Below are 27,399 nucleotides of genomic sequence, written 5' to 3'. Positions count from 1 at the left end.
TCTTTTATAAATGTAAATCACATTATGTCACCCTTTGCTCAAACAAACCTTTTAAACATTTTCAAATGATTTTGGAATAAAGTCTGAACTCTGAACTCTGGACCACTTATAAAGTACTGTGGTCTGCCTCCTGCCTACTCTCTGAAAGCACAACCTCCCCTCTGACAGGCTGCAGTCTCTTGGGCTTCTTTCGGTTTGAAAGCATCAAGCCTATTCTAATCTCAGAGAATTTGCATTTTCTACTTTTTCTCCCTGGAATGCTCTGCCTCTGGTTTTTTATGTGACTGTCTCCCACTCATTATTCAGATCTCAGCTTGATGTCCTTGCTTAGAGGGCACCTCCCAAACTCGTCCTCAATGGCAAACGAACGCCATTGGGCCCACTGCCCCCTCAGTGCTCTCTCACAACCTTTTTTTTCCCTTAAAAACATTTGTTTTTTTTTGAGCCCTAGTCTCACTCTATCACCCAGGCTGGAGTGCAGTGGCGCAATATCGGCTCACTGCAATCTCCTCCTCCCGGGTTCAAGCGATTTTCCTGCTTCAGCCTTCCAAGCAGCTGGGACTACAGGCATGAGACACCAGGTCTGGCTAATTTTTGTATTTTTAGTAGAGACAGGGTTTCACCATGTTGGCCAGGCTGGTCTTAAACTCCTGACCTCAAATGATCTGCTCCCCTTGGCCTCCCAAAGTGCTGAGATTATAGATGTGAGCCACCGTGTCTTCCAAAAAAAACTTTTATATTTATTATTTATATGTACATTTGCTTTCATTTATTTATTCAATTATGTACATAAGCCAAATAATGAGTTGTAAGAAAAAAGGCCGAAGTTCAAGAAGCTTTATTTTGGAACACACTTTGATTTTAATATATTGTGGGAGGTCTATGAAATGCTGTTACCATATGCATCTTTTAGAATAAGGTATTCTGTTTATACGGAAACATTTAAAGGAAGCATTAACTATCTAATCAGCTTTTTAGTACTTTGGTACTTTAAGCTCTTAAGGCCCTTTGTTAATGACTGTGATAAAAGACAAAGCAAAATGAGGATATGAAAATAATCATATGCAGATTTTTGGAGATTTAAAGCCTGACAGCATAATTGACAACAATTTTCAAGAGAAAGTAAGAATTTTTCATAACACATATAATACTGGAGAAGAAAATTTGAAAATTTAAAAATTTATAATTTACCTTTCTGTGCTGAAGAAACCAAAAAGAAAAAAAAAAGAGAATAAAAAGCCTTGTATAAAAGTGTTCATTATTTTTTGCCAGCAATATTATTAGTCATAGATAATCGTGAAATCATTCTGAACAAATATAGTCATCTAGAAAGAAAATACATTTGTGTCATATATCTTGTAATGTATAAGGCTACATTATACATATCTTTGACTTACATGTCTTTCCTTTCACCTGCTCTTTCTCTACCCTTCAGTAACTCTGAGCCAAAAAGACAACATAATTTCCAATGCTTTCCAGGAACAAGCTAAAGCAGGGAGGGAAGCAGCATTTCAAATAGAATCAGCTAGAAGTGGAAATCTCCTCCCTTCAAGGGTATGTTTTCAAAGGCGTTTTTATTTTAAACTTTCAATCCCTCTTTAGAAATAAGATAGGACTCTCCTTTGTTCCTACTTTTTTACCTAATCTCCATACTTGACTGTAGTAAAATGCTTCTTGTTCTAACATACTTCATTCGTTTTATACATGATGGATTATGGCCTTTCTGGGTTTTCTAAATCCAAAATGTCTGTTTTTCTTTTGAGTTAACAGTGTTTGGAAAAGGTAGAGAGAATTCTTATTTAACTTATTTTGTTCAGTATACTCCACAGCACAATCCCTGAGCATGTAAATATTACTCCATACACCTTAGACATGGTGACTAGTCACTGACTAACAGTGAAGTCAAGTAACCAACATGTTGAATTAAACCAAGATTAAAATGATACTATTTGTACTGACTACTTGATAATCATTCTTGAAGGCAGACAAGTCTAGGGCTAGTGTATTGTGGCAACACAAAATACACAAAATATTTTTGAAGTAATTTTATTTCAAATAATTTCCTATGTTTTTAATGTTTTCATTTTGAAATAAGAATATTGCTTTAAAAACGATTTCATTTTCTCCCTAGATACTATTAGTTTGATAACCTCTTGATTGAATATTTTAATTTCTTAGCATTTTGGTGTTTGTATTCCAAAAGACTCTTCCAAAATGGTAATTTTCCACTTTCCACTTAAAGAACATAATCAATAAAGAAATCTAAAGCTATTATTTCTTGATATTTGGTAAAATCAGAGAATCATCATGTTGAAATCACTGTAACACTAAGCCATTAAGCTATAGTGCTTTAGCTGAGTCAAGGTTCTTGTAGAGCTGCAACCAAAAAGAAAGGCGTCACTATTTAATAGGGTTTTCTTGGTATTTGGGAGAGTTTCCAAACAATCATTGGCTTCACACATACTATGCTGATTTCAGCACAAAGGATAAAACAGAGAAAACAATGTCTATTTAGTATGGATTTGTTACTACCTGCAAAGATTATTCAATATAAGCTTTTATACCTGGAAATATTATAGAACTGTATTGTTTTAATAGTTCACAGAATAGCATAGAATTCAGCATTCTAGATTTTTCAATATCAAATTTAGAAATATTTTTAAGATGTATTTTATGAGTTCAGCTCTATTAAGTGATTAAAAATTTAATGGATATAGTTCAAAGTTCTAAATAATAAGCTCTTTTAGTTTGGTAACTACTTACTCTTTTCTCTACATTTCCACCTTTATTTAACACTTATTTTATTTTTTCTTGCTTGCTTGTTGCCTTGATAATATTGTCAGTAAACACTGAGGAGATGGTTTATATTTCCACAGAGAATAACCCAGTGTTTTGCATGGAGGTGGCCAATGTTCAGCAAATGGCTGAATTCTGTTTTCTCAAAAGGACACACAAATACAAAGAAGACTAGGACATGGGCTAGCAATTATGCCTACTGACAGAAGCAAAGTTGGTAAGAAAATATATATTTCTGTTACCATGATTAATAGCTCTTTATTCTTAGTAATGACTGTCTCTCTCACTACACCATAAATTATTGAATGCAGAGACTGTATGTTTTGTCTTCATATCCCTAATGCCACTACATAAGCACCTAACACATTTGTTGAATAAATAAGTTGTCTATAGGTGTATATGCATGGGTGCAATATATGAGTATTTTTACATATGTATGTATACTCCTACATATATACTTTTGTTCTTTTGAGCTCATTTATTATATTAATATGGTGATATTCCAAGTTTGATCAAATGGCAAGCCTATGTTTAATGCTGTGTGTTCTTATTATCATTTTTGGTTTCATGCCCTCTTGTAAATTGATAAGAAATTTAAGATTTAGTCATCTAATATGGATGATGTGCTAATTTTTATAATTCCACGATGGAATTCTCTGAAGTTTTATAGCTATTAGTTTTTAGACAGAACTATTAACTATATATATAAGTATATTTCCACCTGTGATTTATAAAATATTTGTAGATATTTTTCCTGGTATTTGTAGATTTTGCTTTGGTGGCTGCAAACAAGATATTCTGCCTCAAAAAGACAAAAATGAATTGATGTAGCTTTTCCAAACAGACTCAGATAGTTTAAATAAGTTTTAGGTGGGAGAGAGAAAATTAAGACAGAGTAACATGTATCCAGTTCTCCCATTAAACTTTGGCTGTATAGATGGTTTGTGATCATACATTATTAGATTCACCCACTCCTTGTGATACATTCTGTACCACCAAATCCCAAATCTGCAGTTATTACATAAGGAACAGGATAGCATTGCAGTGACCAAATGTAAATCCAATACTCTTCAAAGCTGCATACATGCATGAGGAAGATTGCTGCAACAACTTGTCTTTGGCGGACTCTCATGGAGTATCAGATGCTGCATGTTATGTGGGAGCCATGCACAAGACCAAACAAAATTTGCAACCCAAATTCATAATTCTCTTGTTCATCTGCTGCTTCTCATTCCATGAATTGAAAATATTTCCCTGGGATTTGGAAAGGCTGAACTAAAACTTGATTAGAAAAAACAACTGGATTTTGGTCCTGGATTTATTTAGCAAACATGTATTGATCACCTACTATGTGCCAGTTGTTGGGTTTATGTGACTGGGATGCATCACACAAAGATTCCTGCCTTCATGAAGCTGTTCAATATTCTTGTGGTAGAGACAGATGACAAACAATTACATAAAAATAAGTAGAGTATACAGCCAGTGCTACAGAGAGAAAGAAAAGAAGGGTGAGAGAGATTAGGATACTAGAGGGGGACAGATTGCAATAGTCAGGGTGACTTCATTAAAAAGGTGAGAAATAAGCTCAGATTTGAAGAAAAGGAAGGGGTTAACTAGATAAACGGACTTTTATCAGCCAGGTAGCCTGGGACAAGCAATGCAAAGCTCTGAGTCTTGATTTCTTCATTCGCGAATTGGAAGATTGGTCTAGACAATCGCTACCAAAGTCCTTTTAAGTTCTTAAATTGTGTGAACTATGATTTAGCTGATGCCAACATTACGGAGTGAAAGCAGTCATCTAGCTAATGTTCATTAAGTGCACACAATGTGTCACATGCTGCTAAATGCCAGCGATGTCACAGCATTTAACAAATGCTCATTATGGTAGTGACAATTTAGAAGTATCTCATTACCTTCATCATTCATTTGTTCACTCACTTATTCAACAAACATACATTGAGCACCTACTATGTGCCTGGCACTGCTCTATAGTTGGAGTTAGTTACAAAGCTGAGAGACAATCTGATGAGGGAGGGAGGCATGTTAGCAGGAGGTCCGTGTGAGGACTGAACCAGATTTGAAGAAGGGGAGGCAGGTTCAGGACACACAGCAGGAGGAGGAATAGTGAAGCTGAGAGAGGAGTGTGCACTTCTGCCAGCGGTTCTGGATAGACTTTATTTTTTTCTACTTACAGACATAAACTTCTGGCAATTCCTTATTAAGTAAATCTACTTGTTTTATTTGTTGACAAAAGTAACAATTACTTTTACTTATTAAATAGAAGGACACAGTTTTCATTTCTGGGAGTTCCTCTTGTTCTGCCTTACAAAAATTTAAAGTAGCAGATCTGTGCTCACATAGTAAATACATTAAGGGAAAATATTACTTATGTTTGGAGAACTTTAGTTTCTACCAGGAAAGTAAAAATGGTCAGATAATATTTAATGTGACTGGGGAGGCTGGGCGTGGTGGCTCACACCTGTAATTCTAACACTTTGGGAGGCTGATGTGGGCTGATCACCTGAGGTCAGGAATTACCAGCCTGGCCAACATTGCGAAACCCCGCTGCTACTAAAAATACAAAAAGTAGCAGGGCACGGTGGCAGGCACCTGTAATCCCAGCTACTTAGGAGGCTGAGGTAGGAGAATCGCTTGAACCTGGGAGGCAGAGGTTGCAGTGAGCCAAGATTGAGCCATTGTACTCCAGCCTGGGCGAGAGAGCAAGACTCCGTCTCAAAAAAAAATAAATAAATAAAAATTAAAGTAATAATATGAATGGGGACATTTTAAATTGTGAAATTAAAGAAGGCAAAGAAAAGAACTTATAAAATGTTTACTTTATTAGAATTAAGGTGATGATATGTTCTGTTAACAAATGTACTTTGAAAAGCATGAATTTTTTTGACCAGTATTTGTAGTCTGTTTTCTATTTAAAAATCAATTTTCCATAACAGGGAGGAAGCAATAAACATAATGATAACAACCACCTGGATAAGTATCGGCTCTTGGGAACCAGGCACTGTACTAAGCACTTTCCATATATTATCTCATTTAATTCTCACAAAGCTCTATTGAATAAGCAGGCATTAGGTCTGATTTTACAGATGGGGTAACTGGGATTTGGAGAGATTAAGTAAATTTTCCAAGGTCTAAGCTAGTTAGTGGCATTATAGAAAAGACTGAGACTTGTCATCAGAAGACCTCTGCTTGAACACCAAATGCAGGAAGCACTGACTCTGACCTTGATAAGGTCAAGTAGTTACATGTTCATCTATTTTGCTTTGTATATTGGTTAATAGGCAAATGGTCATAAAATTTCTCTGTTATCTGTAAATGTCTTCTAAAAAGTTGTATTTTAAAGAGTGTATTCATCATCTCTAAAATTCTACGGTAGTTGAAAGGCTACACAAAAGTTTTTGGACCTGATACAAATATTATAAATATTATTCTTTCTGTGTGATTTGATACTCCATGTAAAACTCTTCCTAATGGTCTCAAGTTTCAAAGGATTTAAAAGTAAAGTAAAGTAGCCACATTGTGACATGAGGAACAAAATCCATTAATTTAGTATATAGAGAGGATATTAACAGTGGCCCCTCTTCCTGTAGAAGTATTTGAGAACATAACTTTGTGGACAAATGAAGTTTGCTTTCCTGTACGATCAAATTATTTCAATGAAAAATTAAAGGAAATGGATTAGTGTGTGTGAAATTTTTATCTAAAGCTAAGTCTTTTTCCATGGGAAGCTGGGAGAGATTTCTTTCTCATTACCAGAGAAGTGTTTTTCACTAGAAACACCTTGCATAGGGGTCTACACTTGCTATTTTCTTTCCTGGCCATCTGCCTTTTTACCTTTGTTTTTTGTGTGTGTGTGTGTGTGTGTGATGGAGTCTCGCTCTGTTGCCCAGGCTGGAATGCAGTGGCACCATCTCGGCTCACTGCAACCTCTGCTTCCCGGGTTCAGGCAATTCTCCTGCCTCAGCCTCCTGAGTAGCTGGGATTACAGGCACCTGCCACCACGCCCAGCTAATTTTTGTATTTTTAGTAGAGACGGGGTTTCACCATGTTGGTCAGGCTGGTCTCAAACCCCTGAGCTCGTGATCCACCCGCCTCGGCCTCCCAAAGTGCTGGGATTACAGGTATGAGCCACTGTGCCCGGCTTGATTTCTTTCTTTCTTTTTTAATATCCAGATTAAACTTTTTTTGTGTGTCTATATCTCTATAAAACCTCCCACAACAAAATTATGAGGAGGCCTTCAGAAAAACAATTAGCTAACCCATACACATGGAACTCAAAAATGTATCATTAAAATGTTGAGCTTCTGCATCAAGGCAGCCAACAAAAATTTGAGGCTGATTTGCACAATTTTCCCAATGTTGTTCAGACCTTGGGAACTTGGAGTAAAAAAATAGAAATCTAATCAAAAATAGGAGAGAGTAATGATATTTTTACAGCAACGTGAATTTTCAACTATTTTCCATCACTAACAGAAGCTCATACTGCATATCAGTACCATTCAAAAATCTGAGATTGAGATAGCTGATTTAATCATCTGACTAAATTCTTCAAAAAATTTGTGAGGATTTCAGCTCCCTAAAATTCCTTCTGGGCTATGTTTGATAAATAAATTTTTAAATATAAGAAAATATGCAGTATTTCAAGTAAGTAATGAAGCAAGTAAGTAATCTGCTTTGTTGATTCTTGTGCTACCTGATTTATTTTTGCATTATAAAAAACAACTGGAATTATGGAAGCTCACTTGGAAGCAGTTTCTCTGAAGGACTGTGGGATTTGAAAATTCAATCTGAATGCTATCACAAAAAAATTGTTGGGAAAAAAGTAATGAGAACAGGTATTTCGTTTATGGGTCATAATCCTATGACCCAAATCACATTTCGCATTAAATTTCCACAAGCCAAATATAGTTCTATTACTTGAAAGCTCTTTAGCAACTCTTTGAGGCAAGCCTGCACTTTCTAAGAATATGAATTTACAATTAAAATGAAGTGGACTATCAAGCCTTTTTAAAAATGTGGACAGTGTATGCAAATAATCTGGATAATCCTGATACTCTGGGTCAGAAATCCCCTTGCACTAAGTTTCAACAGAGGAGATGGGAATGGAAAGGCTGGAGTAACAGAAGTTTTCCTTCCTGAGATAACTTGAGTCTGACTTATAGGAGTAATTTTTCAAATGTTAGTACATTTTTAAAACACTATTCTCATACTCTGAGTGCAATTTTCATTAAATGGTTTGTACACAATTCATAATACAACTTTGGTATCTGTCATCTAATAACTTGAAACCATGGCTTAAGTTTCTATTGCATTGGGTATAAAACTGGTATTATTAATAACGACTAGGTATTACTATTTTGGCTGAATTGAATTCTGTCACTAGAATTCTGTCACTAGAAGGTAAAAGGGTATTATTCCTCATTAGAAATCTCTATGTGTAAATATCATACGGTCTTTGGGAAACAGCTCTGATTCTACTATATATTACAGAAACAGCTGAGTCAGCAGCTTGCAGAGTAAAATGTATGATTACAATTTCTTTTCTCAGTTCAACAGAGAAAAAAATAAAGCTGTTGGAAGCAAACAAAACTAAAAGAGATGTGTCTAAAATAGCTAGACATAGACAAATTCAGAATTCTATTTTGGTAGTCATAATACGTACAGGAAAATACTTCTAGACAGATTTACACTATCATTTGACCTTCACAAGTCATACTTTTCACAGTGAATGCAGTTTACTGAGGCTACGCTTTTGACCTTGAAGATGTAACTTAGAGTTTTATGTCTCTTAGCAAACTTATCATGCCTCTGGTACCCCAATGGAGTTTATCTAAAATTATCATCATCTGCTTAAACTGTTAAGTTCTATAATTCCTTTTTTAATTATTCAGCATCCAAGGACAAGGAGAGAACTGTTCCTCTTATTGCATAAGTCTCAGCTTTCTTAATGCAGGATGTCCCTCATCTGAAGCTGGGACTGAGGAAATAGCTGCATTGTACTGCAGCCTCAAATCCTGCTACAGCTCTCAGGCTTAGGAATCAGCTGAGCTGAACAGAAATGTGCAGGGGCAATGTATTGGTCTATAGGAGCTAAAGCTTAACTGAAGCAGATTATAATAGGGTAAACTACTTTTTCCTGGACAATAGCTTGTCTAATTTTCATTTTATTTATATTGTTTCTCTTAATGATTAAACAGTTACTCTAACAGAATGACCTTATATCCTAAGTTTTACTTCCTATTTTCTCTCTCTGACTTGCATTTAAATGAACTTTATGGCCTCCATTTTACTTGAAGACAGCAACTGCACTTAACAGCCTTGAACGATTACACCAACTCACTGCAGCTGGACATTCTTAAGCTACTCAACTTTAATTGTCCCCAATTCTTAACTCTACTGTAATGCAATAGTGTTCAAAAGCCAGGGAACATGTTCACCAATTAGCAGAAAGGGAAAGAAAAAGTCAATGCAGCAGAACTAAAATTAAGAAACACTAGCCCAGCATCTCAACTCTAAGTAACTTAAAATTAATTAGGCTTTGATAAGAGAAGCTGTGTTTCCTTACCTTGGATGTGAATAGCTCTGTCATGATCCAGAGTATAGTTGTCTGAAAGATGATCAGCCCAGCAGATTGAAATCAGCACCAGAAGAAGTAGACTCTTCATCTTTAGAGCCCAAAGAATCTTCTTCACTGCGAGAGCATCACATACAAAGAGGCTTGTGAGATTTGGAACCCTTTGGAGTGTTGCACTGCACAACTTATTACCGCCTTATCATCATAGAATGGGTCTGTAAAAATATTTAACCCAATCTGTTCAGAAAGTTACTGTAGCTGCCTTTAAGAGCCGAAGACGGCAGCTTTGAACAATTCCTGCTACCATCATGTAGCCAGAGTCCAAATAGTGTTTAACTCTATCTTTGCAGAATTGTAAATCTAGAAATTTAAAACACTGTAGTTTGGATAGAGAATTACAGCAAGTAACAAAGAGATGTGGCAAAAACATAAACACTCTTAAAAAAATGTAAGCCTCTGAAGTTGCAACATAAGTTAATAAAACAGCAACGTGTTATGTCTGTATATGAGTATTTATCACTTGGTCTAATTAGAAACTGAATCTAAAGCCAGGGCAAATAATATTTGCATGAAACTTGACATCATCATTCATTTTACATGTGGCTTCCTAAGAAGGTTAGACTTGCTTGTTCCAAATAGAAAAGAGGACAAAAAAAAAACAGTGCCCGATTAAGCAGAAGCAGCACATTTGTTACAGATTCACTTACCATCTTACATACTGCTTGGGTCTACGGTGAATAGTTGAAAATTATGAACAAACTAGGTTAGAGTTGTGCACGCTACCACTGCAGTCATCCTGATTGATTTTTCATTCATTTCAACCTAAAATGCTGACGCACCAACTTAGAGTGCCAGGTAGGGTCTCTGCAGTCAGCGGATCCACGGCTGCAGGGAACGTCCCTGCCAGCCTCCCAGGGCAATTAGGCAAATGAAAAGCTGAAACAGACAGGGAGGCACAGATCTGGTCCTAAGTGAAAAAGGCAGAGCCATCACTTGCCTGTCCTTTATTGAAAGACCAATGTGATAAAAGGGGACATAACCTCTTCCCTCCCAAAAGTTTGTCATTGGAAGAACCAAAAGTGATTCTAAGTGATACGAACCTTATAACCTTTGCAGTATTTGCCAGGCAAGGATTTCAGTGGAGCTTCTCGGTTTTAATGTGGAAGCTGACACGAAAATTAACAAGGACCTTCTATTTCTCTCATGCACACAGCAGCCTTGACAATACTGGCTATTTTTAAAACTGAAATTGCACAGTACTGGCTTCTCACACTAATTTGTTTTTTCCAAGAAAGCCTGACTCCCTGGGATACTTATTAAAGAGCTTGGAGTCTGTTCCTGGAGGTCCTTGTAGGAGAGCCTCTACTCCAGAACCTAATTCACTTATTCACAGAAGGTCCCCAAGTCTCTTCTGAGACTGAAACACGTCTCTGTATTTTCCCCAGTGAAGATTTGCACTACTGTGATGCTGATGGCTTTAGTCTTTCACGTTTGCTTTAAATCTTTTCTTTTTCTTCATTGTATCACATAAAGAAGATGTAGATAAGCAAACAAATTGCGAAATTTATTTGTCAAGGAAACCAAGAATGTTAGCTTCAAAATTCTACCTGATTTACTAGTCTTATTTTCAGAAGTTCACTTCCTTGTTCCTCTAAGAACTTTTTTGAAATGCTTATTTTTGTTGTTGTTGTTGGTTGTTTGTAGTCACTAACTTTTGTCCACAAAATTACAGTTTAAAATATTACCTATTTTCAGCCCAGGATTGTGCTTTGGGTGAACAAATATAAAGGTGGCCTTTTGGAATTTGGAATATAATTGAGATAACTGTAAACACAAATATGAAACAACAGACAAACAGTACCAGAGTTGTGATGTGCTCTCTGCTTGTTTACAGGAATCAGAGAAGGGGCGCTGTGGAGGAGAGAGTATAAAGAAGGTGTATAATTTAACAATCAAACACAGGAGACATTCTAGATGAGGAGTCAAGATGAGCAAAGGTGGAGAGTTTGCTAAATTAATGTTCACGTTAGTGTGGTCATGGATAGTGTAATTTATAGGGAGCTGTATATGATACACACACTAGGTTAGAGTTGTTCATCCTACCACTGCAGCCATCTTGAATTTCATTCGTCTTAAAAATATATGACGCATCTATCTATGTATCTCCTTTAATTCCATACCATAGTATTTAAAATTATACTACTAAGGGTTCATTCCAATGTGTTAAAGTACTGACTATCCAACAACCTAATTTAAAATTGTAAACATCTTGAGTGCTTGTGAGGGAGTATGGGGAATAAACAATGATAAAAACACCTTTCATGGAATGTCTACTGTTCGCCAGCACTATAAGCAGCATTTTGTCTGCAATGGCTCATGGATTCCTTAGAACAATAATGTGAGACAAATATTTCCATTTCTTGGGATACAGACAGTAATCTTGCTGGAAGGTACACATCTAGTAAGTGGCAAAGTCTGTATTTGCCTTCAAACAAATTTAATTTGTTATTTCTTTTGTTGCCTTTTTAAATTCAAGCTCTTTAAGTTACAACTATGATCTTAAGACTTTGACTTGTGTTATATATGAATATAAACATTTTTCCCAAGACTTACATATTGAGAAGGCAGTCAGGTGGTATTTTTCTTAACATGATTTGCCCTGCCTCATTAATTATATCACTCTGGTACCATGAACAAAGTCTTGGTGGTTCACATGTGTGCACACATACACAGAGATAGGCACACATACACAGAGATAGGCACACATACACAGAGATACGCACACACAGAAAGATAGATACATACCATCTTTGAAAATTCAAGTATATTGGACATCTGCAGTAATTTGTGATTAGAGGCCTCTATCAGTGAATACTTTGGAGTACCCTGTGCTGGATTCAGTGCAATCCAGGGAGGTGAGAATGGAAATTATCTTTGTTACTCTGGTAAGCACAACAACCATCTCACCAGTAGACATGAAACTAGAAAAGTATACTTTAGGGTCACAGTCTTCAGGTGTCTGAGCAATAAGCTATATAAAACAAGGTGCTGCACACCAGACTGAGGTCATTGAGGTCAAGGGCTGTGCCACCGGTCTAAGTGCTGGTCCCAGTAGAAAAGGACACCTCAAACATAGTAGGTGGTCATGTGAGTAAATAAATCTGAGTCCTGCTTATTTGCATTTTGTAATCATGCCTCCTCTCAATGTCTAGGTATGTTAGGTAAAAATTTGCAGTTTTTGATATGAGCTAAAATTTAGACAATCGGGGAGACTTTTCCACAACCAGCTATTATCAACTCCTGAATTAGTGCTCTCAGTTCACCTGCAATTCACACATTGAAGGTCTCTTTTCACAGCTTTACCAATCTTAATGCTCGATCAGCCAGCTTCAAGATGAATCCAAACTGAAATGTCTATGTTCATAGTCAAAGACAGATGATAGGAATGTAATTTTACAGTCCCGCTTTGTTGATAATTGAACCATGATTTGGAAGCAATATACCTTATCCAATGTGAAAGAGTTATAGTTTGATAGAAATGCAGATATACTAATATCAACAGTCTAATACCAAGATGGTCAACTGCTATTTCTTAAGTGTCTACTACATTATCATTATCATATTAGGTAATGGGGAGATCAAACCAAGTGAAAGGCATGTGTGCTACTTCATGTGCCTTGAGAGCTAACACTACATATTTCCTGAACTGCCATTTCTCAGAACAACTCAATTGAGGTAAGTATGTTGTTAGACACATTTTACAGCTCTAGAAGTAGAGTCTTAGGGTGGTGAAGTACCCAGAATGTACAACAAGGAGCTGGTAGTCTGGGCAGTGTGACCCCAGAGACGCATTCCCAACTACCATTATCATTGTCGTGGGTCCCCTGACGAGTGCTGTCGGCTCTCTCTTAGCCAGTCTTGCAACTCCTTTAATGCTTCATGCAAGCTGGAATTTTCCTTGTCATATTGCATAGTTCTGTGAAAGTTTAAGCTGCCAAGTCAGCTAAAAAGCTTTTCTGATGCCATGGACTGGATGTCCAGCCAAGACCTTTTCATTGTGGTGAGCTTTCAGTCTGGACATGGGCAGCCTATTGTTCCCTTAGCCTGGGCCTGATCCTTTGGCAACCTGACAAACTGGGAAAAATCATAGACCAGAAGGAAGAAAAGTGAGCTCTATTCCAGGTCTCACAACCAGTACGTCAGGTCTCAATTTCTTCACCTACAAAATAGAAATAATGACAATGTCTCCCTGGTTTGAAAGTATTCTTGAACAAGTATACAAATCACAAACACTAAGGTATTGTTATTAAATTGGGAAGGACTGCCTCAAACTTGATTGATCGTTATGGATAAATGTAAGAAAAATAGTGAATCAAGGACATCTCCATCTCAGAGACAGATGAAATCCTCCCATAAAACTGCTATTTGGAATGAGTTCAGGAGTCACTTCCCAGCAGCAGCAGCACTTGGAAACTGTTAGAGAATGGAAATTCTTGGACCCCTGATACACTGAATCAGAAACTCTGGGGGATGGGGCCCAGCCATCAGTATTTAGCAGTCTCCTTCCCCCTCAGTGATCTTGATGCATGCTCAAATTTGAGACCCACTGGGCTAAGTTTTTAAGATTACTGGGCGTTCTTCTTCTGGGTGTGGGTTTGAGCTTCTGAGACTTCCCAATGCTTGGAAATAACACCATGCTTATGTTCATTTTTCCTCTCTACTTTTCCTCATTTTCCTTTTTATCTATAGTTTGGGTGTGTGTGTGTGTGTGTGTGTGTGTGTGTGTGTGTGTGTTTTAATTAAAAATGTTACTTTAAAACACTGGAAATGAATGCATATAACATATTAGTTATTTTCTAAAAATAATAGGCAGATGGGTATTTTCCTTTTATTTTACAAACTCTTTATATTGTTGCTACATTTATAAGAATTAACGTGAAAAATGTATAATCGGAAAGATTCTCATCCACAAATGGTTAACAATTTAAACAATATATTTGTCATTATAAAAGATGATTTGCCGTGGTTTATTTTCTGTAAGGTTATGATAGTTGTCATTTTACTGATGGTCTAGGAAATATCTAACACTGGCTGTGGACTTTGGATGATTTCAGCAGGACTGGCAGTGCAGGTCCCTCAAAGCATCACTCTGGGTCCACTGCTCTTCTCTGAAGCCAATACGACTGCCCTTATGGGCTCAATTATCGATGGGTGGAAAGTGGGTAGAAATGCATTAGAAAACAGGAAGAAGATATAAGGGGATTATAAGAGAGGTGAAATAAAGAGGAAGAAAAGGCCACTCAAAAATAAGAGGGAGGGCAATAAAAAAAGTAGCAAATGAATAATAAATGGTGAATATTTGGCATACTGCCTCTAAGTTTAAAGAAATAAAATGTCACCACAAAATGAATACTGACTACAATTCTCAGATCCAAGAATTTCTTAACATGGCTTCTCTATGAACAGTATTTGTTATGGAGTTTAATATCAAGTTTTTCTTGCAAAGATTTGGCAGTGTATGGAGAAAAAGATCCAGTGGCAGAAACAGAAATGAGCAAGTCAGCCATAGACTTCCCAGTTTTTTATGGGAGCAATATATACCACCATATTTGAGTGATATAAGGACATATATTTCAGTTTAATATTTATTAGGCTTGCCAATGCCTGCAGTTACTGCTAAAGGAATCTCTAAGAATACCTTAGCCACTTACATACAAACTGCTTAGATTTAGAGCAAATCATTTAAAATGACTGCTTTTTGGAGTATCACTTAGCTGTAGATGTTTCTACAATTTACTTGTGGTTTATTTTCTAATTAAAGATCTCAGAAATCTCAATCATGAATTTGTACCATGCGTATAAAACATGGGAGGCTGAACTTAGGATCCTCATGTCTCAGAAACCTGCATTCTTAAATTTACGAAAAATTTATATTCCTTTTTCTCCTCGATGTTTTGAAATCAGCGTATTTCTATCCTGTTTTTCCCCTAACTTTTCTATTCTCTTTCTAACCTTTCTCTGTTTTACTTTCTTGCTTTTGTTTATCCATTCATCACCTCCAAATCTTTCTGACCCACTCTTACATAATTTATTCTTTTCTCTTTTGCATATATTTCATATTTATTACATTATATGATATTTGACGTGGTCATAGGATTACTTATCATCGAACCAGGCACAGAGTAAGCAGGATAACTACTTACAACTATACTAGGAAAACAGTAACATGTAAATTGGAGCTATCGTGGATAGATGGGGAAATATGGCAATGGGTACAATGGAGGAAAGGTAGAGTTTAGTTTCATTTCTTTATCTACCACTTTTTAGCTGTGTGACCCATGAAGAAGTGATTCAACTGCTTTAGGGTCAAGTATTTTTTATCTGTCAATTAAAAGAGTTGACGTCAAATGTCCAAGCTCCATGTTAGTTGTTATTATTATGATTTAATGTTTTCTTACTGGAGATATCAGATCGTCTCTTCTACTTATGTTGCATTTTAGGACTGTCCTCATCAGCAAATGAATTCATGGATTTTTAAAGGGATAATATCAATAATGCTTGTTTAAGTAGCAATTCAATTTACTTACTGTTTTTGGCTGTTGCTCTTTGCTAGCTCTCTCTCTCAGACAATATTGACAGGGTTTGAGACAAACTCAGCAACCTTTCACCTAATCGAAGTGCATTTGCTCAGGCTGCTCACTGGCCCCTTAGAACCTGCTTTAGGTAATGCTTGAGATGGGGGTTAGACTTCTCCAAAACCAGCTTTTTAAGTGGATTCTGCAGTAGTTTTGTTTATTTGTTGATTTTCTAAAACACATATAAAAGGCCTATCTGAGCAAAAGCACATGTCATATTTTGTGTTTATAATGTTCATGTCCACAGCCTTTAATCAAATATTTAGGGTATATGGGGAAAGCAGTACATATATATACTAATAAATGCAGGGACCACATATTTCTTGCCTCTGAGTAACTAAAAGTCTGGAATACCTATAGATAGTATTTAGCATGTTTCTGTAGGTATTCTCACTATCTACTAAAAAATATTTCAGTTACATGAGATTTCATATAGGTTTTTATGGGCATGTGTTCCATAATTAATAGTCTGTTTCCGGACCAGATAGTTGAGGAAGTCAATAAATAAATATTAAGCAATAGATTTTGATGATGATGGTGACATTAAAAGGAAATAAACCTCTTATCTTCCCCTGTGTTTATCTTTGGAAAACTGATCCTATTTTTTATGCCCTAAAATCATAATTTTACCCTAGAACACTAAACACTAGACAACCAATATGAATATTATGTTGTGATGCTATTAAAAATGCAGCCTTCATAGGCTGAAGAAGAAAACATCTATATTCTATCATTATACACAAAGATCATCAAAAATAAAATCACCTCATGAACAATTATTAAAAGACAATTAAATCTGTCAGAATATAAATAAGCAGTACTGCCACTTCTCAGGCTAACTCATAATTTCTTTGTGGTTTAATATGCTAAATGCTGCCATGGTATATTGGCTTTATAAGAAATACTCTTTAATGGGTATGCTTGTTAGACATACTCATATAGGAAAGACATTTTATAGATTCACTCATTCTTGATTCTGTGATCAAAAATCTGAGTGGCATCAATAACAAAGCATTGTATTAAATAATATAAAATTAGACCTTTAAAATATTTTCTTAATGTATAAAATCGAATGACTCATTATTATGATCAGTAATAGTAAATGAATTTTGAATATTGACAAGGAATTTGGCACTAAATTAAGAACTCTACAAATGTATACATGACTTATTCCCTAGTGAATTGGAATTTAAATAGAAGGAACCTAAACGGAGGCATTTTAAAGCCATCAGAAGGCCCCTTGTAACCAATTATGTATAATTTTGTCTGAAACATTCTAAAGGAATGTTCTGGGAATTATCAACAGCTTAGATTGCTATCTCATTGTTTCTTATCAAGCACAAATAAAAAATGGACAAAAACAAAACAACTCTCATTTAAAATTACTTTTTTACATCATTTTACTTTAATTAATTAATTAATGAATTTTTTTTTTGAGACAAGGTCTGTCTGTCACAAAGGCTGGAGTGCAGTGGTGAGATCACGTCTCACTGCAACCTCAACCTCCTGGGCTCAAGTGATTCTTCCACCTCGGCTCGCCAAGTAGCTGGGACCACAGCCACGTGCCACCAAACCAGGATAATTTTTTGACTTTTTGTAGAGAGGAGGTCTCCCTATTTGCTCTCCTCTTCATATTATAATGTACAAATAAAATTAAGAATTTTTAGGAAATTCAGAATTGGTCAGGTGTGGTGGAGGAAATTTAGAATTTAGAATTTTTAGGACTGCTTTTAAATGTAGGTTATATAAAAATGAGTTTAGACTCTTGTGCTCATATGCACACAACTAAATGAATACAAACCTCCTAGTTACAGGTTTTATAATTTGAAACAAGAGTTTTTAAAATAAGATTTCTAGCACTAGGGTTTATATGGGTAGGAAATTGATCATTACATCAGTTTCAACTAAATGCATTTGAAATTGTTTTTAATTGAGCCAGCAAAACAATATTTTAAGATTCCATTTCATTAAAATTTTAAATCTCTTTAAAAGTTCAAAATTTCAACAGCTGTCAGTTAAACATTTCATTAACGTTGGATCTAAAAAATACAACCGCAAAACATCTACATGGCAGCTTTGGTGCCATCACAAATATGTAAAAAGTTTTCTACATATTGCAAAAACACTAAGCTCACCACTGCATCCCATGTGTCATTCTAAAGTAGTTAATGAACAACAAGAATCAGGCAACTCACACATATTTTAAAAAGTCACCAGACTCTGAGAAGGCATAGAAAGATTTTTAAATATGTGTCAATTCTGATTTTGTACTACATACAATGAAAAGTTTTATGATCATTGATTTACTGTGGTACCTAGTTATACTAAGTCATAATAAAAATAAAAATAATATATTAATGGTTTTTAGCAGCAGAAACTTCTGTTCTCTCCAATGCACTTCATGCAGTCAGTCCTTATCTCTGTTGGCTGAGTCTTTTCAGGTATCTTCCAAGATCCTTACGAAAGTTTACTATTTGTCCCCATCCTACGTCAAAACATGACCTCATCAGAATTCAGTTCATTGGTATATAAGTAACAAAGTGTGTTACAGCCAAAAGGGCTGTGTCTACACAGCTCAAAAAAGGGAAAATACAATATCTTCCAATTAATTTAGCAAATATTGACCGCTAAGCTCATTAAATTGAGTTTCCAAATTGGTTTTGTGATGCAGGATATAGCCCAATAATTCATCCTAATAGGTTTTTAAATTATAATGATCTTTGAAGGTGTTTTTTAAGCTTTTAAAACTAAATAATTCTCATTTACAACTTCTTTGGCTCAGGAATTTGTTCATCCTGAAAACACATAAAATCATTTAATCAACTTTCTTTATAGGCATGGAATCTTAGCTAGAAACTACTGCTGTAGACTTCAAAAATATCTACATAATTTGTAGCTTTCTTTTATGAAGAACAAAAGATTTTAAAACTTTTATATAAGTATCAAAGCTTGCCATTGACTCAGAATGAAATAAATATACATGAGTAAAATACATAACAATATGGGCACTATTGTCCTAAGAATGAGGGAAGCTGGGTATAAAAAGTCTCAGGTTTTACATTATTCTAAATACTACAAAATTACCAGCTCCACGTCTCTCTCACAGATCCTCCCTTTCAACCTGGTCTCCAAATTCCCATCATTACAGTTACCAGTATAAAGTTCCCCAAGGTTGTTTCCATTTCAAACGTGATCATGTTTTTGTGAAGTATTATGGTAGTGAGGGCAGTGTAGAGGTGGCAGAGTTCCTGGGTGAGTACTAACAAAGTTAAGAGGAAACGAGCAGCTACGAAAAACTAACCTTCTCTCTTCCATAATTTTCACAGAAAGCAATGGTAGTGCCATGAGCAATTACATGAAAGACTGGAATTCTCATCAGTGTTGGGCAAATGACAGTTGAGGATAATGTGCCTACAGCTGAGGATAATGTGACCTTTGAATAATCTCTTATACCTCGTTAACTTTAGCAGGTACACAGATACATTTAGATCTGGATGATGAAGTGTAATCCTAAAAATACAGAACCTGGAAAGCAAGGGAAGTGGTGACATTGTGCACTTCCTCAAAAAGGAACTGCTATCTAAAAATTGTAGAAAAACCTCACATACACAGCTGCCAGTCATCACTCTCAGAGGTTAGTAATAACGGCACACCTCAAAGTAAGTCTTAGTGAGCACAGTACTGCAAATACTGAGAGAATACTGACCATATAAATGTCATGGGAAATAGAATGTAGATCTGAGATGGACTTCTAACAGTGTACATTCTCAGTAGGCAATTGTTTAAAAAACAGGGCCCCTACTGCTGAGAAGCAAACAGAAAAGAACAAGAGCAAAACAAAGAGGGAGAAGCAGACTGCGGGGAGGAGGAGGGGGCAGAAGGAGGAGGAAGATAGCAACTGAAAAGAGGCCAAGGAGTAGTGTTCTTTAGTGGTAATGAACATCTGCGAAGAGACCAGCAGCATGGCCCCTGAGAATGGGAGCAATGACTTGAAGGATAAGCATTACAAGAGGGAAAAACAACACCAGATAGGCTAAGTGAACAATCTGAGCATATCCAAAGAGAGAAATTCCAGCCTTACATATCTCAGGGGCATCTAAATTATGTACTGTGCCACATGAAGCTGTCATTCAAACAATTATCCATTGAGAATCCACCTTACACCAGGCAAGTAGAAATAAGGCTCAGCTTCAGATCCCAAAGCAGGTACCCTCAAGATAGGCTGGGAAGCAATATAAAAGAACAGGGTGGCAAGTGCATATAGGCATACTCAGGATACTACTGGAAAAAGAAGAGGGGCACTCCAGTATGCAGTCGGAATGGTGCCCACTAAAACTGTGCAGAGTGGCAGGCACCTAACCCAGCCTGGCTGGCAGGATATAGAAACGGTTTCAGAAAGGTGATCGTTCAGCTGGGCTGAAAGACAAAGAGGAGATAGAGAAGAGGGGAAAGGATATTGCTGCTTAATCATATGAACTGTGAGGGAGCTTGGCCTGCTTGTGTGACTACATGGAGCTCGTGTAGTTGGAGAGTGGGGTGATCATAGTAGAGTGGCTGGAGGTGAGATTGGACAGGGAGTCAGGGGCAAGACAAAAAGGCCTTGAACATAAAATTAATGAGAACTTTTCCTAGTGCAATCAGGCATTCCAACCAGTGCCACATCACTGCAGGTTACTTACTTTATCTTTACATACCTCATAAGAAGATATAACTGTGTACAAAGTACACAGTACAAAGAGGGATCTTCTCAATCTGACATGCATACTCTGTTTACTAGGGAAGATGCATGTAGAACACACTTTTAAAGACTTCCAATTTTTTATAGAAATAAAATATAAAGATTTGAAAATACAATGGGTTAGCCTTTAGCTATTGGATTCTCACTCATTCTTTAGTAAGGGCAGATTAACATAGCTATTGTTATAAATTCAGTGATCAGTGTAATCATTTCTACATTTAATATTAATACATTTTCATAATTGGTTATATCAAAAGATTGTCAAGCCACATGCTTTAAAATGGTACTGGAAAAATGGCATGGGATTTGATAGCAGAATCCAGCTCATTGTCTGCATGTGTAACTACTAGAATGCAAGCTCCAGGAGGGTAGAAACTATGTTTACCACTATGTCCTCTGACACACTGTAGAAGCTCAGGGATGCTATGTATGCCTCTGTGGCTTTGCACTGCACACTGCAGGATAAATGGAAGCCCCCAGAATTGTACAGTATACAACCTGCACAACCGTATGCTGCAGACTTCTAGATATTGTTCAGTACACAACCTGTAAAACTATATGCTGCAAACTTCTAGATATTAGACATCACACACACACACACAACTTATTGAATAAATCATCACATTTCATACAACTGTAAAAAAATCATTTGATTCTCAAACTATTAATGAAGCATCTAAAACATTTTGACCCCGTGCTAATGTTACAAAAGTGTAAACTTCCTGAGGACAAGGACCATATTTTATTAGTCTTTATACTCCTGGATTTATTGGTCCTTCTAATCTTGAGTTTTCGTGAGTGTTCAATGAATGAATAAGGAGATTGGCATTTCTGTAGTTCTAAACATAGCTGTATATGAGAGTGAACTAGAGGTAACTGGAGTTGTCTGAAGTAGTTACTAAGGGAACTCAGTTACTCCATTATTGGAGTTGATTGGTGTGACCTTTTCTCTCTTGTCGGTGCCTCAATCTGAACTTGTCAAGGGCAAATCTTCCAAATATGTGCTGCTTAGTTGAAGAGAATAACGTACTCTGATAGAAAAGGACCATTTTTGGCCAAGAGCATATGACTATCTATACTTTCTTGCAAGTATTTCCACACAAGTTCTCGAAGTCCATTTGTAGGAGAACATAAAGCATATGTGCTTTTGATTTTCACCGTCATTTCCTACTCCATTTCTCTACCCTGGCACACTGGAGATTATTTGAAATTGTACTATCACCAATGACGGAGCCAAAACAACAATTAGAGATATAAAATGTAGCCAAAAAAAAAAAAAGAAATGTCAAGACTTGAGGTCAAATTACCGATCTCATTTCTTCCTACTTGCTAATTTAAAATTTGCCTAAGAATTGTGCCCTTTGATCCACTCCTGGCATAATTAACCTACCTGTCTTAAAAGGAGAAAATTATGACAGGTAAAACAACGAAACAGCTGTTGCTAGAGGTGAAAAGGTAGAAGAGGGAACAAGACCAGCCTGTCAAATAGAATCAGTTCTAGTGAGGCTTTCTGAATTCTGCTTGTCCTTTCTTGCCAGGCTTATGGAAACTTCCTTTGGTTTGGCTGAGAGACAAAGTTAGTGAAATCCACATATGTTCATTCTTATCTTAGTTGGCAATAGTGATAGCAACAATAAAGTAAGAAGGATCAATGTGGCTAAACTTCAGATAGTATGTTTTAGTGATGAATTAATTCAGAGACAGCCATGCCACCTTTTCATTCTGCTATTGCTGACTAAAATTGTAATACATCAAATTCAACACAAACACACACAAATATCTCATCCCCTTCACTGTATAGCCCCCAGCACCTGCCGCCCACCTGCCGTTTTGGAGGCAGTAAGTGAATTTAGAAAAGTTCTCTAAATCTGCACTGCTGGGCCAATGGGTGGGAGTAGACAGTACAGCAGGTGGGGTGCAAAGTGACAGAAAACAAAAGAAGGTCACTTAAATTTCAGGGAGTTCAAGAGCAGGATAAGGTTTATTTCCTCTACATCTGGAAGGGTGTGTTGTTTCTCCATTCCTGAATTTCAAGGAAAGAATTTTTATTCTGTAAAAATGCCATTGCTAAAAATAAACAACAATAACAGAAGTTAATAGGTGGAACTGGCTGTTTGGAAGTGAAGGTGACAGGTATTTTGGAATATAAAACAAAAGGAAATGCACTCAAAAATTACGAAATATGTAAAACAAAACTGATATAAGGAAGAGCAAGTGGTATTTATAAAGCAAACCTCTCCCCAAAATCCACAGGAAATCAGGAAAAGAAAATGATTCATTTAATTTCAGTGCTGGTGTAGTCAAAATCAATTTTTAAAAACTGCAAAAAATGGCAAATTTTCTCTCAGTATATAGTGAATGGCCTAAGGAAACATCTGCCGTTCCTCTCATGGAGGAGAATACAGTAGTCTTCAGTTACGAACCTCTTGACCACAATTTGCATTTTCTAGTGATAGTTTAGGCAGGTCTTTTCAAAATAAGCCTCTCAGCAAGAGCATAAATTTCTGTTCAGGCATATGCATAAACAATATAAATAGCTACTTGCTGGCATCATGTTCAAAACATTCATTCAACAATGTTTTAGGAGCAAGTACATAAAATGGAATCTGTGTCCCTGATTATCTCTCACCATTATAGCATCTAAACAAGGAATGACCTCTTTAAATCTGAATCTCAGTATTTGGTGTCACACTAATGTGATGAGATACTCAACTTTGCTAATTAAAATGCAACTGACTTGACGAGAGTAATGTCCACATTGTATTATTAATCCTTGTATCTCCAGCACATATGCTGAAAAAATTTCTTCGTAACTGTTTTGCAAGTTATATCTGTTAATTGTAACGTTTTAACATATCCTATTCCTTCATTTACATATTGGGGGGAAAATGAGAGTATCAGAAGGATGGAATACCCCATTGATTTTTGCTTTTTGGTGTTAGCATATTTAAATTCTGGAAATGCATTTATATAGAACATTCTGAGTTATTGTTCTAGTACTGAAATATCAAAAGGCTGTTTTCACTCTCTTGGTTTTCTTAAGATACAAGCATTGGATAGACAAGAATTTCTATGACACAAAATAGGCCATGTGGGATGAGGTAAATTTGCTTTCATATCTGCCCATTCCTTCCTTTGTCTCAACCTTTTTGTCTTTTCTCTTTTTAGAACACTCTGGTATCCAGGACATTCTAGCTATGCATGCATCTACACTTCCAGGATTTCTGGTCAGACCCAAGTGTTAGCTCCTTCCTGACCCTCTCCCATTGAAACCATCATTTTCTTTGCCTTTAGTCTTCTGATACTCTCTTGCTTCTCCACTAATGCCTTTGACTTAAAGGTTTATTTTCTATAGTGTGCATTTTAGGCATGGGAGAACTATTTTGTCCAAGGAGTCATCCCAGTGATCACTGACACACCATCCACTTTGGCTGCCTCTCATGAGGCACCAGGCTCCACATATCCCGATGTAGCAGCAGAGCTCCTGCCATTCTCTATTTAGTTCTCTTCACATGTTAAACTTTTCAATACCCACAATAGATCTGGCATGAGCTGACTGGCACAGTCCCCACTTTAAGAAGTCCTCATTCTCAGTCGTAAAATGAAGTTGCTTCAAAACACTAGCGTAATTGCCAAATCAAATTCTTTCCAATAATTAAATGCACATGAAAAGCAAATGGATGTTGACCTCTTTTGTGGGCATTCACGATTTTGGAAAATTTCCTGTGCTAGTATTTGCCAAATGCAGCTTTTGATTCTATTTTTTTTTTTTTTTTTACTTTGGAGAATGAGTATTTGAGGAAAGCTTATTTAAATGGAAGACATTAATACAGACTGAAGAGAGAAGAGACAATAACTCTAGAAAATGATGCATTCAGGGAAACGGTGGACAGAAAACGAACTCTTCTATCACCCTCTGCTATGTACAGTGAGAAAGAGCTACTAAAAATTCCTCTAATAAAGCCATAAACAAAGAAAACTAAACTGAAGACCATGTCAATATGCATTTGTCAACAATGCCCATTTGGTCCATATTTGATGAGGCTGAGCAGAACCATGGGAACTTAAATTCAATGCTCCGTATTGAGGCTTAAGTACAATTCTTAGTACATGCATTGTATTTGCACAGGCAAAATTCCATTTAGAATGAACTTGCCTGGAGGATTTGCAAAGCCTACAATAGGTGCATAGTCTACCTTATTTAAATTTACTCAGTCCATTGACCAATCAATCCCAAGTATTAGGCTCCTGTTTGTAGGAAATTTCCATTTTTCATGATAAAATTATTTTGGCTATTCTTCCTATTTGGAAGAGTAGGGTGAGGAGCGTTAGGGATCGGTGGATTTAGCTAAGACCAAAGTTGAATATGCTGAGCACCTAAATAATGACTGTTCTCCTTGCCAAACTGCTACATACACATAGCTCGTGTATTAATGAAAATCAGAGTTATGGACATTTGCATAATGAAGATTACTAATATTATTGGCTTGTCCTATGTTTCCCTGGAAATATAGGCAGCTACATAAATGAACATTTTCATTAATAAAAGGCCTTATAACTGAACTACAATTTTTTTTCACTCCCCAGACAAGAAGAATACAAGGGAAAAAGGAGTCTCTGGAAGGGAATTAGAGTGCCCACAAAACCAACTTCAATAACTTCACTATTTTGCCTAGGGCAGCCTGCAGTGGAATGATAATATCAAGGGCACATATTGGGTGATTTTAGACTTGACAGTGAAATCAAATGTGCAGAATAGGCTAAATAATGGCCAATTTTCTCAGAAAGGGAGAGATTTTTTTATTTACTACATACCCCCAGATATTTAAAATTTATTATACAGTGATTTTACTATAGAAGGTTGTGTGTGTGTGCATGCACCTATAAAAGTAAACAAATCAGATAGTTTACACACACATGCCCCAAATTAATGGCTAATTCTAAACCCAAATATATAAACTTAAAATTTTTTCATTGGATTTATACAGAATTTTTCCTTCTGAAGGGTCAGAGATAGGAAATTGTATATGAACAAACAAAATATCTAATTGCTATTCATTCTTTCTTAGCTTCAAAGCTAAAGAGCTAATGTTATTTTACATTTACAGTATTATTAGTGCACTGCTTTCTTCAAAGAGCTATTTTCTGGAAGACCACCCAGAAGTTTCAACTAATTGAGGAAGCAATCTTCAGTTTACTTAAATAGGAAGGCTACGTGGGACACATTCCTGGCATCAGTACTCCTCTGTCATATCTGTTTGTGCTGGATATAATGCAAAGGACAATGTTAAATTCTGAAAATACCCTAGACTGTTTCCCCCCATCAAACAACCAAAGCAAAAAATAGTTAATTTCTGATACCTTTTTCAGAAACATTGTTTTATAATCTGGGCTTTGAAAATTCCAGGAAAAATGAGCCACCCAAGGCGATCATAAAAGCCAAAGTTACAGATGTAGAAACAGGTTTTTTAGTAGTGTGATGTATTTCTGAGATTGTTGAAAGTGTAAGATGTTATTTGAAGTGGCACAGAATTAGCTGTTTGGTCACGGGAGAAACATCTGTAAATGGGAACTAAAAGGTTTTATGAACAATTCTTTGAGAAATATGTTGGAATCTAGAATAAGTAAGATTGGGGTAATTTATATGTGGAGATATGTTAATTCTATTTTCACAGATTTCATTGTAACATGCTATGGTTTATTACATGGGTTTTATATATTTAAAGAGTCACATATTTTTCTTTTCAGATAAGGCCTTTCCATTTTTATCTGCTAATTTATGAATTTGCGCACCCCTGATTTTCTCTTCCTTAGGGAAAAAAATATCTGACATAATTTCAATATTGTTAAAGACATTGAAAACTATTTATATAGTGATTATATATTCAGGCATATTATTATGATCAATTACCAAATCTAGTCCTTTAATACTATCCTGAGTATTTTATTAAAATAAGTCGCATATTTTTATTAGTTTTATATGAATGCATGTATTATTTTAGAGAAACTAGAAAAACGAAGAAAAGCAAAACTATGAAAATAAAACCACCTAGGGCTTCTGTTTCTGATCAAGATGAAGTAAGAGGAGCAGTATTTACTCTTCTGTCTCAAACAACTAAAAAGATAATGGACAAAATACAGAAAAAACCAGACACTCAAGATATTGGACATCAGGTAAAGAACAGTAACTTCTGATTAATAGAAAACAAATGAGGTGAGTCATATAATTGTCCCAGTTTATTGCCGAAAGAAAGTTTTCATACAGTACAGGAAGAAGGAACCTACCTAGAGCCTGTTCAAAAACTTGAGCTGAGGCGTTGAGAGCCAAGAGTTCTGAAAATTGATGGTTCCTAGAGGTTGCAAGGCAGAATAATAGAAATGAGAGGAAAGGAGAGAGTGACACAGAGTCAACTTAGGATGTTTAGAGTTTTCTCCTAGAATATTCAGTTAAGGACTGACCAGTGCATATGTGTGAGAAATCTATCCAAGTCTAAGGAAAAAATGATCCTAAAGGATTAGTCTTCACCCAGCACTGGCAATAGCACCTGTTTCCAACAGGCAGTCTAAAAAGCCTCAAAATTCTTGGAGAAGGTTTAAAATCTTAAGAAGAATCTTTACTCGCTAGTGGAGGGAAAAGT

General features: G+C 36.1%; 1 protein-coding gene across 3 annotated transcripts in view; it reads right to left on the bottom strand.

Moving 5' to 3' along the window:
• HAPLN1 (hyaluronan and proteoglycan link protein 1) overlaps window positions 1–27,399 on the bottom strand; it is an 83,910-nt gene that overhangs the window by 26,607 nt on the left and 29,904 nt on the right. The window contains exons 1-2 of one of the 3 annotated variants that reach the window (XM_009448909.5): window positions 10,096–10,311; window positions 9,380–9,505 (exon numbers count right to left, since the gene is read on the bottom strand). In XM_009448909.5, coding sequence (XP_009447184.1) covers window positions 9,380–9,479 — 100 coding nt within the window. In that variant the 5' untranslated portion in view covers window positions 9,480–9,505; window positions 10,096–10,311. Of the gene's footprint in view, window positions 1–9,379; window positions 9,719–10,095; window positions 10,312–27,399 lie in introns of those variants that run through there. The other 2 variants (XM_001147083.7, XM_016953034.4) reach the window with 2 other exon arrangements.

Source organism: Pan troglodytes, chromosome 4 (genome assembly GCF_028858775.2).
Source record: "Pan troglodytes isolate AG18354 chromosome 4, NHGRI_mPanTro3-v2.0_pri, whole genome shotgun sequence".
NCBI lineage: Eukaryota > Metazoa > Chordata > Mammalia > Primates > Hominidae > Pan > Pan troglodytes.
This window is presented reverse-complemented; position numbering and strand designations above follow the sequence as displayed.